We start from the raw sequence: 15,633 nt of genomic DNA, 5'->3' as shown, positions 1-15,633 counted from the left end.
CAGTCATGTGATACATTTAATATTTCTTGGTGCATGGAAGGAGTAGTATGAATATGGATTATTCAAGATAACAAAGTTGAAACCAGCATTCACTAGTTTATGAGTGACAGAATCCTGGGATCCTCTATGCAAACACTGGACTCCAGCAAAGAAAAACTGAAAGCTGCCTGAAATCTGTATTCATGAGCTTCCCAACATCTCAGTGTGTTCTGAGGATTCGGTTGTTCTTTGCATGCCTCAACTATAACAGCATCGATGTCATTACAGCACCTGGGAGAATTACTATAATGAAAAGGCCAGTATTATTTCCAATACTGCTATGATTGTTATTTTGTTTCATAAGGTAATGTGCACTTGCACAGGTGCTAACAACATCAGCATGAGCCAAGCTTAGCTTTCTGTATATAAAGCTGCCAGCAGGCTTCCATCCTGACTCCAAATAATCCTTGCTATTTGTGTACTGAATGCTTGACCAAAGACCATGCCATACCAAAAAGAAGTTTTGGTCTGACAGCCACTTAACACTTGCTAAATAATTATTCATGGAGGCTGATCCTGCCACTTGAAACCTGCTTTACTTCAGATGCACAGAGTCAAAAAAATAAAAGCCTGGTAACTGCAGAACTGCAGCCATTATTCAAACATCAAAATCTTTATCCTTCAAGTTGTAGGTATATAACACAGATTGTTAGCTGAGATGTTCACTGGGAATAGGAGCTTTATTTTATTGGATTTGTTTTTAATTACAAAATATCAACATTCTTTAAACTATCTATTAGAGTATAAGGAAAACAACAGAGCAAGAACATTACCATTACTTCTGTCCTTGACTAGCTGTCTGACTGCAGATTAGATTAGACCTGAATTAAATGAATGCAAAGAGAAATGTGTTGCTATGAGACTCAAATCAGTCATGTGATATATTTAAGGTCTGATAACAAGCCACAAAATCAAGATGGTTCTTTATCGAAAGCCAGGAGTCCACCTTTTACTGATCTCACTGTGCCTAAGGTATTGCAGGAATACACTCAGCCTGGGATTCTCACTTACCCTCTCTTCTAATGCAACTACAAATGAGCCTCTCAAAGCATAACCAGGCATGAAAGGGTGAGGACATAGAACCCATGAAGTGGGAGATCTTTGTATTTTTGGGTTGGTTTATATTTAACCCCCTACGGTCCACTAGAGGGCATTGAAAGAGTACTGAAAGCTGGTTGCACTCAGGGCTCACAGATTAAGTCACCCGCCTGAAACAGGGTTTTTCTGGAAACTACCGCATATTATCATCCTAGTTTGTAGAAAAAGCACCTTATTCCAAACACTTATTTCGACTAAACCCCCTAATTAGTTTAATAATACAATACCAGCACAGCACACTTCTTACAATCTAGAAAATGCCCTGAATGAAAAGTTTTGTAGGTTGTGTAAAGATAGAATTTTTAACAGGTCTGCTCAGTCATCTCCAATGGATTCTCCACAGGTGGCACAGAAATGGGCCTGAAAACATTGGCACCTACAGTATTTACACCATCTATCAGTCACATCTGATCAGAATTCCTTTGGGAGAACCCATATTCAAAATTATTGTAATAAGTGTTGCATAGACTGGAAACAAAAGAAAGGCAGGTATTGTATCACAGTACCTGTTTAAAGTGCACAGTAGAGGCAGAATACAGGATACATAAATGTCTATCAAATCCACTTTGGATTCATTCCTACGAGGAGGCAGGCCAAGATGCAAAGTTCAGCTAAGTACTTCATACCCTCATCCACACTCAGCAGGTTTTAGACTTGTAGTTTAAGCTTATCTCTCATTTGCAGCATGCAAACTATTTGAAATAACACAGAATCTGCAGATTTTAAGAGATCTTTAATCCAGCTACAGCAGTTCACCCTTATTCACAGTCAGACTACAAGCATAACCAACTAGTTCGCAAGTACGAAAAACATCAGTCTACTACCTCTTCTCCAGAGATTGAGAAAACATCAGGAGTGGATGATGATTTCTTCAGGAGTTTTTTGTAGTATGTTTCAGCATCCACTTGCAGAACCTTGGGATCTCCAGCTAACGTATCCACCAAGTAAAGGCAACCTGTAGTTAAAACAAAGCACAAGATATTTTTACTTTTAAAATGAACTAAGAAATATAAGTTTTTAAACCTCCATTTCCCTAGCAGCTGCTTGGTGTAGATGGCCCTTACTGTTCCCATTAAAAATTTCTGTATAATCCTAGTCTAAAATAGTAAGACTAGTAAAAACTCTACCTATATGTTTATCTCTTGACATACAGTTTTACAAAGACGAATCATGATAGCATCAAATCACATTTTTCTCCTTGGAATTCACCCAAACACAGTCACAAAAATCTCTAGGTGTAAGTAAATTGCTTTTAAAGATGGAAGAGCAAAAATACTTCTTCAAAACACAGCTTTAGTTTTAGTACTGTCCAAAACTGTAACAGGAAAAGAATTGCAAAGCTTCCTATCTGTTATATACCATTAGTTTGCACTTTCTCTGTTTTTTGAGTAACTTCATTTGGGCACTTTCATGACAATGAAATAGTGACCAAAAATTAAAATATCTACTTATTTATATTTCTTTTTATTTTATATTATTTCTATAACTATTATATAATATTTACCCATCATCTGTTATGCAAAATAACGTTTAATCCACGTAACTCATTGCTTAAGGGTGTTCATGCAAGCTACTTGTTAATTGCATGCAAACAAAAATTCCACACATCTGATGCCTGTTACCTAAACACAAAGTCAACCTTGGTGCTCCTGATGAGCCAAGCAGCCTCTTTCTCATACAATAAACCACACTGACTGGTGGCTCATCAATAGCCCAAGACTAAGGACATGGAAGAAATATGTTAGGAACGCAAACAGTATTCCTACAGTCTAGTCTATCACAGAAAGGAAATAGGTTAAATTTAAGGGGCTTTCAATCAACAAACTGCACCTGCAACTTTTGCAAGCCCCAAACTGAGGACAAAAATCTCCTACCACACTGCTATAGTTGGAATCTTCATTCTGAATCCTACATTTTTAATCACAGTTTCCTCTCACATGGCAGCTCCTCTGAGCCAAGTTTAATGTGACCTGGTAGTAAGTGCAAAGTAAATGGCTGAGACAATGAAATGTCTTACAAGAGCTGTTGCTAGAACTGTCTATATTAAAGACTCAGAAATGATGAATCATAAAAGTATCATATTGAAAATGGTATCTTTCCATGTAAAAGTATGAACATGGGATTTGCAGTACCAGGTTAGACTGTTTACCCTGGATCCCACCATTCTTCCTCTGGAGTGATCAATATCAGATTCCTCAGCAAAAGGGTAAGAAACTACAACTGTTAATTCACCACAATCCAGTACTGCTTAAAATGCTTTAAAGACTATTTTTCCTGCCCTCTGCAGGCAATCAAGCCTACATCCTGAGTCTTGACAGCAGAGATACATAGTCGGAATGCTGAAGAGAAGCTACTCTGTAAACGGTTTTCATAGTATGTTTGTATGTGACAAAATGGGAGAGAAAACAGCATTGCAACACTGGCAAGTTGAGTCACAATGTAAAATCCCAGCCAGCACTTTGCAGTGCCAGTTTTTTTCTGCAGGGTACTGTGTAACTGTGTAACACCATCAAGCAAAGAAGCCATATAAGGGAAAGAAATTAAAGATTATTATTAAAAACCTTAGTAAGTAACTGAAGTAAATTTACTAGTAAATTAATTCCTTGCAAGAGCACAGCATGTAAGACTGAGGTTTAGCTAAAAGAAAAACAGTGACCATGATAATAAAGACTATTTATGAGATGCTGCTTACAAGGCTATATCCTGCCATCACTGAGCCAAAGCAGCTTAATAAGCACAATCACATTTTCCCCTCACTGAACAAAACAATTAGTACCTTCAAAGTAACACTAGCCTTCTGATACATAATGTGCTTGTGTTCTAAGGTAACAATGACCATTTGAAGGATGAAATAATGTCACAGATTAAGTAATGAGAAAACTTCTGGCAGGACAGTGGTGACTGAGGTTCCTTCAGGGACATTACGAAGCAGAAATCTAACTTTAGGTACCCTGGAATGTCCTCAAGAAGTCAGTAGTGCCAAGGCATTTGAAAACTTCTCCTGAAACCTTGCATACACATACACATATACGTACCACTAATACTGTTCAACTGTTGTAGGCAGGAGAAAAATCACTAGTTTGAATTTTTTTTATGTTAACTAACGTATTTCCCAGTATTTCCCAGGACAAAGTGAAAAAATGCTCTCCTGTATATGTCTCTTTTTATGCTTTTTTTTTTTTTTTTTGTATACAGAAGCAAACAAAAACACTTGAAAGAGTCAAAGGGTAACTGTTGTTATTTGGCATTGGACTACAACAATAATTATTGCTGGCTATCAGGATGTTATAAAAGTTCCAAAATCAAATGCAAAATAACTCATTAACTTCACTGTAGAAGAAAAGCAGCACTATTCTCCTGTGAGTGCTTCTGCCTGAGGCCCCTGTCTTGGGATACCAAAATTGCTCTAAAAGTTCCAAGGACAGCCTTTTAACCTAATTTGAATTACAGGATTTTGTTGGAATTTGATCTTACCTAGCAGCAACAAAAGAACACATTGTGGCAGCCAGTCTGCAAGGGACCCAGCAAGCCCTTCTTTCAAACAGGCAATGTGCACAAAGGGTTACCATCTAGGGGAGAGGAGGGATGGAGAAAGGGGGGCAGGTGGGGCAAGTCATAAAAAGGAGGCCTCTTGCCGCAGTCACAGAGGAAGGACCATAAACCATAAGGAGAGTAAATTCAGAACCAGAGGCCTACAGGGTTAGAGGGATTCCTGACATTCGTGCTGAAGTGGCTGCCATCTTAAACAGCCAAAGCTGGCAAACAAGGTCAAGATATCATCTGGGCAGATTCTACAGCAGGAGTGACAATGAGGGGTTGACTGACAGGTAACAGACTTTGTCTTTTACAGGGCACCAGCATTCAGGGCAAAGGAGGAGAAAGTGTATGCAATTCCACTGAGCAAAGCTTCTCTAGACACAAATAAATGTGAAATTGGAATGGACATGTTTCCCTTTCAAGCATAAAGATTTTAAAGCAAAACCTAACTGTTTCTGCTTCTCCTCTCTTTTGTTTCCATGGAACAGTCTGGGTCACATTCTCAAGCAAGGATGTGTAAGTGCATCTCCTCTTACTCTAGTGATCTGTCATCAATTGGCATTAAGAATCTGACTTTTAAAGTGAAAAGCTACAGCTAAAACTAGCTATAAAACAGGCATCATCTACACAACTCAGTCTTCTTTATGAGATCCCACCCTCCAGCACCTCTAGGTAGTTCAGCTGAAAACATCACACAACTCTGCCAATAAGGCATAAACCAAGGCCCCTGTTTCAGTCCTGATCCCTAACTCAGCTTTTTTATAAACTCAATGCTGTTTCATCTCTAATTTTCTCCTGAAAGCCTGAATTTTATGGTGGTTTCATGAGTAGGCAAATATCCTTCTTGAGAAGTAAAAGTAAGAAAAAGTTCACTTGTGATCCAAAAAATTCAATATGTGGGAATCCAGAGAGATCTGATTAATGTGCTTCTGATCTGCATCAGGTAGATAAACAACAAATGCAATCCCAAAATCAAAGACAAGATTCTGCCTTACACTAGAAATCATTTGGTTTTGTAGATTAGAGATAGACCCTCATCATTACAGATTCAGCAAGAATTTCATTCTATCATTTAAAGTAAGCAGGAAGTATTTTTCCATGGGCAAATGGGTTCTCAATACAACAGAAAACACAATGGTGTACACACTTGTATGTGAAATTCCACAAGTGAACCTACAGACTGCTGTAATGTCTGAAGGTAAATGACATGCTTCAACCTAATTAGATATTCTGAAGATTCCTTTTGATGATCCTTCTATATTCTCTGCAATTCAACCATAATACAATTGTGCCATAATAGAAATGATTTAACTGGAAGACAGATAATCACAGACTTATATCATGGACATCATGCTGTGGCAATTCAAATCACTGTTATATCCCTCAAGCTCTCTTTCACCAGACAGGTCATTTTAGCACCCATGAATTAGTTTTACTATTTTGCCATTATCTAACAAATAAGTTACATCTTGGGACAGCCAACTCTTGTCTCTCTGTGAAGATGTTTTAAATACTCAAGTTTCAAATTAGTGTCAATACACTCAAGTCCTTTTTGGTTATGAACACAGTACACAATTTATTAAACAAGAGATATTTGCTTTCATTGATAAGAATTGTTTATTCCTTGCATTCATGTGTGGCTTATTAATACTCTTTCCTTAAGCCAATAAAGTTGGTAATGCAGTTTTGTCAGATTAGACACACCACTGGGTTGATGAAGATGCATTGAGGTATTGTAGGTACTCCCAGGAAAGATTTACTTGTTGAAAATCCCATTTCAGAGATTTGTAAGGGCATTTAGGATTCAGCTAGATGGTAAAGCAAAACACATCAACCTCGCCGTAGATGAAGCATGAAAAGTGTTACGTCTGAAGTGAATTAATCATTTATCCTACAACTACTTTTTCATGTTCTACAAACGCAGAGGATGATACTACACGCATCCATTAAGAACTGTGTGAAGAGCCATCAGTCACCACAGGGTTTGTATCTGGGCTGTGCATCTTTGTACATATGTGCAAACTTGTGCATCATTTTACATGTAAAAATATGAAAAACACTTAAGTCTGATTTCTAGTGGTGAAGAAAAAAGACAGATAAAAATAACTTAACATGCCTAACTTCCAACCTCCTTTTGTTTTTACTGTTTAGTTTTGCCATTTCTAATGCTTGCAAGAGCAGTACTGGTTTTATTTATTGGCTTTAATTTCATGCCAATATATTTCACAATTAAAGTTTCAAGGTTTTAAGTGTTTCTGACAGAGTTGTGGGGTTTTTTGTCCAAGAAGCATTTTCCTTTTTTTTTTCTTTTTAAAGCAAAAACCACTCTGCAATATGAGACAAACTTCTGCACAAACAAAAAATGGCAGTATGCCATGTCAATATTTAGAAGTGCTCTTGTAATTAAACCAGGCAACTAAGACTAGAACTCCTAAGATTTATTCTGAACACAGGTGTGTTTTTGTGGCCTCCAACAAATCACTTCATCTTCTGTCTGGTCTCTTATCAGTTAAGTGTATGTCTTATCTGCCACTTCAAAAGGGTGTGAGTTCTCCTTATCAATGCCTCTGAAGTCACAACAGAGAAAGACAAAGAAGTCATCTAACATAAATAGTTCTCTGTTCTCCTGTGGCCTGTCACTGCTGGGTTATGGTAGCACAACCATGACCAAGTCTAGGATCTAAAGATAACCTTTTTTTGCCTTCTAAATTCTGCACATATAACAGAAATGCTTTTCCATTACCCTCATTACAGGAGTGGGAACTCACTGTTAAACAGCAGTGCTGGCATCAACTCTTCTTTCCTTCCCATGAGTTTGAACAACTCTATGTATGTGGTTATCATTAGACAATTATATTTGTTTAACCTTTCAAAGGAAGGAAGAGGTCTCTGGCAAGTTCCTGGGAGTACACGTAGAACCTGACTCTCACATCCTGAATTTAATTGAGCAAGTACACGTCAAAAACTCGGGCTGTAGTGTAAATGAAACTTCAGTATCATAACAATGTGTGGTGGCAATGGAGCTGATGGGCAAAAGCTGTGGAGTGCCGTCTGTCCGACATGGCAAGGCAGCTCTTAACCACATGCTGTATGTCATGAATGAAAACAATGTTCTCCCCCACTGCACTGCTTTTCATCATTACTAATAGAGTAATCACTCTTGGAACATAAAGGATGAAAAAAAATGTATTTACATTAACAGGTTTCTATGTTTCCATCCAAAAATGCCATTTGTATATTACTTACTATTCAATCACAACTGAAAAGGCAAGAAGGGTTTCAGACAGCAAACTAAATACAAGTTTCTGTCTGTAAATAATTTTCTGCTGTGGAATCGATAAATGAAGGCAGGAGGGAAATAAATAATCCTAATCCCATTCCTAATTAAGAAACCAAACAGATTAAATAGATGAGTTTAAGTGTAGCTACATGTGTCATTACTGCAAATTCTGTCACTCATATGGAGGGCAGACCAAATGTTGGTCATCCCAGGATAGCAAGAAGCTATCACATTAGTCATACCATTCCTGCTAACTCATTTTTACTACTGATTTCAGAAAAGGGAAAGAAAAAGTTTAACGTATACACTTCTATTTAGTAGAATCGAGACAAGCAAAGGCAGAGACTAGACAAGCCTAACTGAAAAATGTCAAACACCTTCAATTTCCTTTCACTTCAGTGAGCTCTGAAGGCTCCTCAGAAACTCATATGATCAGGATCTATAAAACTCATGTTATTTATTTTCCCAAATTTAAAGTAAACTGCAATTTATGAAATAAACTGCATCTGCCTGGATGCATTCCTGTGTGACCTGATCTAGGTGGACTTGCTTTGGCAGGGGGATTGGACTAGATGATCTTTAAAGGTCCTTTCCAACCCCCAACATTCCATGATTCTGTGAAATAGAAAAAAAAAAAAAAAAAGACATGTGAATTAAATAATTCATTTAATTATTCATCCATCTCTTTTTGGAAAAATATCTAGATGAAACCACATTATTTTAAATGTTTTCAAAGCCAGACAAAGAAGCACATACTGAAAGAATACTTCCTCCCCTCTAACCTACAGTACCCCGGGACTGAAAGTTCCAGCAAACAGGTTCCAGCTATATCTATTTTTCCTCAGATGGATTTTTAGCTTTTACACTCAAGTGTAAAAATAAGCTACATCCATCTCATAGCATGGATAAACTAAAACACACCTGTGTAAATAGGCTGCTCTCATCCTGTTATACACAAAATGCACATCTGGACTGGCATGCTTTGCACAAAGTTCTAATCTCATGTAAGTGAAAGAAAGATGAGGTATTATGGTCCAGAAACAGACTTTCTATAAATAAAAACTGTAGCATAGTGTTAAACCGTGGAAGTGCTATTAGCTGTAGCTATGACACATCAGGAATTCCTGTTTCTGCACATTTAACTCTCTTTTTCATGGAGATTAAAAAGGAGAGACTTTACAGAATAACTCAGAGAAGATGTGGTCCTGAAGAAAAGGAACATTTGGGATTGCAATGAATTAAGGTTGTACAGTTCATGTTCACATCAGATTTTCCTCAAGGAAATTGCACTGATTCAAGTAGGATTGTTGCTATTACCTCTGAACCTGTGAACATCAGAATCAAGTTCTTTATGTGTGCTATTTTTCATACCACCAAGAACTGGGTAGAAGTGTTCCTGGAAAAGTCTAACTTCACCTATTGAAGGTAGTCACATGGTCTCTTGGAAGTGTTTAAGAGATAGTTGGACGTTGCACTTAGCAAAATGGTCTAGTGGTTGATAGGGCTGGGACAAGGGCTGGAGTCAATGATCTTAAAGGTCTCTTCCAGCTGAAATTATTCTAAGATTTTCTTGCACAAGTAAGAAAAAACCCCAAAATTTATCAACTTAACTACCTGCCTACCTCCTTGTTGTGGTTTTAACCCCAGTCAGCACCACTCAGACACTCACTCACTCCCCCACTCCCAGTGGGATGAGAAGGAGAGTTAGGGGAATAAAAGTATAACTTATGGGTTGAAATGAGAACAGTTTAAAAACTAAAATTAAATAAAATCAGTGTGTTATCAACATTATTCTCACACTAAATCCAAAGCACAGTCCTACACAAGCTACTAGGAAGAATATTAACTCTGTCCCAGCTAGAACCAGGATACAAACAAAACAAAACATACAAGAAAACATGTTTTCCAGAATGACTGTGCCCATATCAAGGGCTTTTTCCAGCAGTTATGTCAGTGCTACATCTCACTTCATCATACCCATATCCAAAATACCTATGCCAGTGGAAGTTCATAGTCCAGGTCTGACCTCAGTTAGAGTCTGACTCTGAAAATCTAAGCACTGAAGAAATGGGAGGCCCTAAATGACACTGAAATATATCACTGAAGTATTTTCATTATTCAAAGAGGCTGATTTGAGAGGAAAATGACAGAAAAGGTTCTGTGAACAGCAGTAGAGCTTTTAGGAATCACAAGTTCAAATGTAAATAGTGGTAATTCAGTCCTTTACAAAGATGGAAGATAGACAGGAGGATTCATTGGTCAAATGTCACCCTAAAACTGAAGGGAAAAGAGGAAGACAATGTCTTCCATAGTAATAAACAAGGAATAGTGAAATGGCAGGAAATGACAACTGAGTCTGGCAAATGATCCAGCACGAAGATGATTTCATCCCATGGGGGGAAGCCAGATAGACTGACAGGGCAGTTTCAGAAAATAGCTGTATTTTAAGATCACGGAGCATTTAAAATTATTACTGAAACATGCAGTCTCACAATGTGGCACCCAGGCTACTATTAAAGCAGTACTTTAAATACATTTCCCTGATATTCTCACCATTCAAAGCAAGAAATAGGAAATCTCAGGGCATACCACAGGGCCCTTCTTTTGGTGTCATACAAAATATAGCAGTCTGTGTGGCATACCAAGAACACTTTAAAGCCCTGGTTTGCTATCAGAAAGAACAACATTCCCCCAAACAAACAAAGCAGAGATGAAAATATGAGACAACTGTCTATATTTTTCAGGGACAGCAGTGTCAAATACCACATAAGTTGAGCTACAAATGCTTTACATCTGACAAATCTGCACCCACCAGTAGAGTGCATAAGTCTGCCTAAGAAAGCCCAGCAGCCTTTCTCCAAATTATTTGCAAGGAGCAATTTGTGCAGTCAGAATAATCTCAAAATAAAGCAATTAATTTGAGGAGAAAAAAAAGGAAAGAAACAAAGAAATCCCTTCTCCTAGTTATTTCCACTTTGCTAAATTTATTATGCGGCTGCAAATTAACACATCACCTGCACCAGCTATCACAAGCCTCTCAGCCTGCCTCAGAACTTGCTTTAATAAACAGCTGCAAGTAGTGGAGGAAATATGTAAACATCCCTCTTGTTTCTCTGTGCCATTGTGTCGGCTATTATACATGTCTTTGAAGGTGCTCCAAAATCAGCATGGTTCTGCTTTTCCCTTTTTCTCCTTTTGGGAGGAAAAGAAACAGAGAAGGAAGGATGGGCTGGCAACAGAGGGCTGACTCTGAGCTTGCTGTGCTCTTGACAGTAAGGCTGAGAGTGTTCAAATTCAGTTTACACAGGCTCTTCTGTAAGGACAAAAGAAACCATTGCTGGTGGTTAAAAATGCAAAAGGTTTTTATTGTAATGGCTTGACAATCAGCCAAAGATATGACTACAGGGAAAACACAGCAAGGCAGCTAGGACCAGAATGGAAGAAACAAGGAAAAACACATGGCTTGACTTTAGAGCAGAAAATTGACTTAGGCTTTGCATAAACGACAGCATACCTCCAAGCTTGCCTGATCCACAGTCTGCCTGGAATGAGAACATGCAGTCTAAAAGCAGAGCCTATTAAAAGGCATAATGTTTCTAAATGGCATCTGTTACGTACTAATAAGCATTACTTAAAGGACACAGGCCTTAAATTGCTACCAAACGTGCACTTATCTGAAACTGCTGCAAGGCAATCATTACAAAAATGTCACATGACACCATGGGAATCTGAATAATATCAAATGTTTTTATTTAGTTTGGCTTGGGATCTTTACACAGATAAAGTATGGAGGCACTTTCTGAGACTCTGAAACTGTGCAACTTCACAGGAATGGAACACTAGCAAGAATTACATCAGCAGAGCCATTTGCCATCTGTTGTCAGTAATACTATAAAGACCACTCACCAGACAGCAGTTACAAAGGTTACAAACACAACAGCTTTAAGCATCCACAGAGCTCTCAGTAACTGAGCAGGACACAATTTACTTCAGACATGTCCAACCTGAGGGTCTGCCAATCATTTTGCAAAGACAACACACCAAAACTGTGAATTGACACGCAAAGTGCTTGGGAGCTTCTCAGTGTGGAACCATTATACAACGTGGAAAATACATACCAGCCTGTTCTATGTAGGTTCTTATAACATACAGCCACAATGTCTGCACACCTCCCACTTGCAAATATAAACTGGCTAGACTTCCTCTTATGTTGTTTGTTTTCTCTTGTTTCCCCCAAGGGAAGGAGTGTATTCACTGCAATGCTATTATGGAAAGGGACTCCGGTTTGTTTGCTGGGTTTTGGCCTCTATTTTTTTCTTAGGAGGAAGTAGTTAGGATTTTGTTTCCTATTTTCTTTCCATCTAGACCATAACTACATGTTGATGTTAAAGAAAGCAAGGTTTCAGTAGCATGCCTTACCTGTAGCATGGAAAGCAAGGATGCAAGCCCTTTCCTCTAAAATAAACACACTCCTCAGCCTAAGTAAAATTCTACTAGTTCCATACATGAGATTTTACTTATCTTGAAGGACTATAGTTGCTGGTAGCATCATCTTAGAGATTTGAGTAGCTTTTCTAGATGTGGGGGCCATGTGCATGATAGATACCACCTAGATGCTACCTGAATTTTAAGGTTCCACCTTCCAGGCTGCTGACCTCCTCCCTGTAAACTGATTAACATGTATGTGAAGGATGGCAGTGAGATCTTCATCTTCCTAGACAAAAAGATGGAAATTCAAAGCTTCATTAATGCAAGTGTTAAACTAGACATACAGGTTTCTCACTCAGTAACTGTTTCTCAGGCTCCAGTCGTATATACGTTGTTACTAAACATCCTTCTTAGCCCTGCTCTTAGGTGGTTAACACACACAAATCTGACTTTCAAAGTGGTTTAAAACCAAAAAGAACTTGTGGCCAGGCTGAATTTAAAACAAGAATTTCAGGTTCTAGGTCAACAGTTGGCCTGCTTCTCAACAGTAAGTTCTGCCTAGGACCTCTAAAGGGGCTTAGAAACCTGGAAGCACAAGCAATCTTGACCTGTGAAAAACAATTAACAGAAACAGACCTCAGGACCTAGTAGGAGCATCTCAGTTACAGCACAACATAAACTGAAAAGCATCATTTGCACAAGGAAAGCTAATGACTGACTCCCATGTGCTCTTAGAGTGTGCCCAACACTCAAACCTATTGGCAATTGTCCAAAAAGATGGGGAGAAAAACTATTCTAAGCATTCAATTTGTGGCAAATGAAAAAGTCGGGAAGATATTAACCTAAATGTCCAGGAGCACAATGTTTGTTTAGACATGAAAAAACAAGTCCCATTCATCTAGAGATATTTTATTTAAGAACATCAGCAGAACTGAGTCTCTTCCACAATAGCACTATTACAAATGTTTGACTTTCATAAGTGGCTGATAGAAGGGAGAAAATAGAGCAATCTGACTACAGTGCATTTAGCCATGAGCAGCTAGAGGAACTAATGAACAACATCATTATTTTACTGAAGGGGATGAAGCAGGTGCTTTAGATAAATGGCAGCAACTTAAAATGCGTTTCAGAAGATAAATTCACTTTCCCTCCATTTACCTGCTAGCGTGACAAATTAAGAAAGAAAGAGAATAAAAACATTGCAGGAGGAAAAGCAGTGCAAAAGTGAACTGAGGTGATGCAACGGGCTCTTATCCAAATAAGTGTGTGAACAGAGATTCCTGGAAGTGCTCCTAGTCAAATATAAACCAGGAACATTACACACACCAGACTCTGTTGGAAATCCACGTTGGAGCATGTGCAGAAGATCCACCTGTCCTAAAATCGGCTCCCTTAGCAAGCACTAGGAGCATTGCCATTTGGGAACCAACACAATACCTGTTCATTTCAACGCAGTGTCATTCCGCCACATACTGATCTCTCTCTATTGGCTTCTGCTCTTTGCCTACTGTCAGAAACACCAGTAAATTAACTTCTGCTGAAAGGAGATGAGAGGTGAGTGGCTTTTTTCCAAAAATAAAAAAAATCATCATTAGAGATCGTGTATTTCTTGTTCTACAGTCAGCTCTCCACCAACACAGAAAGTCTTCACTGAATGCTTTTAAAATAAAGGGTAAGTACCCTGCAGTATAGAAAGCCTTTTACATGTCATCTCTACACCAAAATAATCCAACCAATTATTCTTCTGTGATCAAGAGGCAACGTGTTCACTGCTCCTTTTGTCCCTGTTACACCATGCTTCTTTTGTTAAACCATGTTTTTGCTCAGTTTGCGTAAACACTTGCTGCTGCTGCCTGACATTTGGCCTTAAAAATGTAGAAGTATTTTTCACACGATTCCCTCTGCTCTTTAGTAGTTTTCAAGCACTTAGCCATTAAAATCCCAGAATCGTGCACCTGTGCTGTGAGACCTCTGAACACACAACACTGGAAGCCTGCCCAACCAAAGCTGAAGGAAATCATCAGGCCGGTTCCTCTCTGCTTCAGGAGGTGTTTGGACTAACCTAACACCTGGAAATGTTACCTGTACGTTTGGGAAAAAGGGAGGGGGGAAAGACTGTAACAGCCTGCTCTAGTTGATCCTGCTTTGTGCTGTGAATTCAGACTGGACCTCCCTGGATGTACTGGACTGGTACTGGTCGTACTGGGATCTCCCTCACACGATGCTGTGAAAGCAGGGCACTGGGAGGATGGCAACGAAATCCAGCATTCGCTCGGTCATGACCACAGGTGACTGAGCAAACTCCTCCTGGAAAGGCCCGAGTTCTGGCCGCTCATGGACGGGCCGGCCGTTTCATGCAGCGGGGGTATACGCCACGGGCTGACAGTGCAGGCTGGCGCCGGCGAGGCCCCGGACAGCCCTGGCGGGCGGTGTGTCAGCCCGGCACCGCCACCCACCCTCGGCGGGCGGGCAGCCGGCCCGGCCTGAGGGCGAGAGCAGGAGGAAGGCGAAGCGAGCGTGAGGGGCGGCCGCCGCGAGGGGAGAGACGGGGCAAGGAGGAGACCAGGCCGCGGGGCAGCTCCCGAGTGCTCTCCCTCGCCTCTTACCAGCCGCGGCTCTTCCTCCTCCTCCTCCCTCGGCCTCCATCACTTCCTCCGAGGCGGGCGCCCGCCCCGGCGAGGGTGGCGGTGCGGTGGGGCCCGGTCCGGCGCGGGCAGCCGCGGAGGGCGGGCGCTGAGGGGCGGGACGCGGGGGGCGGCTGCCGGGCGGGCCGGGGCTGACAGGAAAAGCGGCCGTCGGAAGGGCGGGAGCGGTCATGGCCGCGGGGCGGCTGGGGAGACAAAAGGACGCGGTGGGGGGCTGACGCTGGTGAAGAATCCGGCCAAGTTTCTGTGGTAGCAAAGAGGCGAGGGGAAGGCCGCCGCAGGCTGAGGGGCAGCCCTGGTCCATGGCAGCAAGGCCCGGCCTTCCTCCAGTGCCAGCCCAGGCCTGCGTCCTCACCTACAAACCTCCCCGCACAAGTTCCACCTTCTTTATGTGAAAGGCACGCAATAACAAACCATAGACCTTACACCAGTCTCTTTAAACTCGAGTGGCAGAAGCAGAAGGCTTACGGGGGAAAATATGTAGAAAAAAAATGACATTTTTATGGCATTCTTCAGCTGTGTGAAAGAGGCTTTTGCAAAACCAGCGAGCAGCCTGCTGTTTGTTATTACAAGCCATACAATTATGATACGGAGATTAAAGTGAAC

General features: G+C 40.3%; 1 protein-coding gene across 2 annotated transcripts in view; it reads right to left on the bottom strand.

The window, feature by feature from the left end:
* The window catches only part of FAM169B (Protein), a 40,548-nt gene extending 25,464 nt beyond the window's left edge, over positions 1 to 15,084 (bottom strand). For both annotated transcript variants that reach the window (XM_061999989.1, XM_061999991.1), the window contains exons 1-2: positions 14,989 to 15,084; positions 1,962 to 2,092 (exon numbers count right to left, since the gene is read on the bottom strand). In XM_061999989.1, coding sequence (XP_061855973.1) covers positions 1,962 to 2,092; positions 14,989 to 15,028 — 171 coding nt within the window. In that variant the 5' untranslated portion in view covers positions 15,029 to 15,084. The remainder of the gene's footprint in view (positions 1 to 1,961; positions 2,093 to 14,988) is intronic.
* Between the last annotated feature and the right edge of the window lie 549 nt (positions 15,085 to 15,633).

This window comes from Colius striatus, chromosome 7 (assembly GCF_028858725.1).
Source record: "Colius striatus isolate bColStr4 chromosome 7, bColStr4.1.hap1, whole genome shotgun sequence".
Classification (NCBI taxonomy): Eukaryota; Metazoa; Chordata; class Aves; order Coliiformes; family Coliidae; genus Colius; species Colius striatus.
Note: the sequence above shows the minus strand (reverse complement) of the source record. Positions and strands in the feature narration are given on the sequence as shown.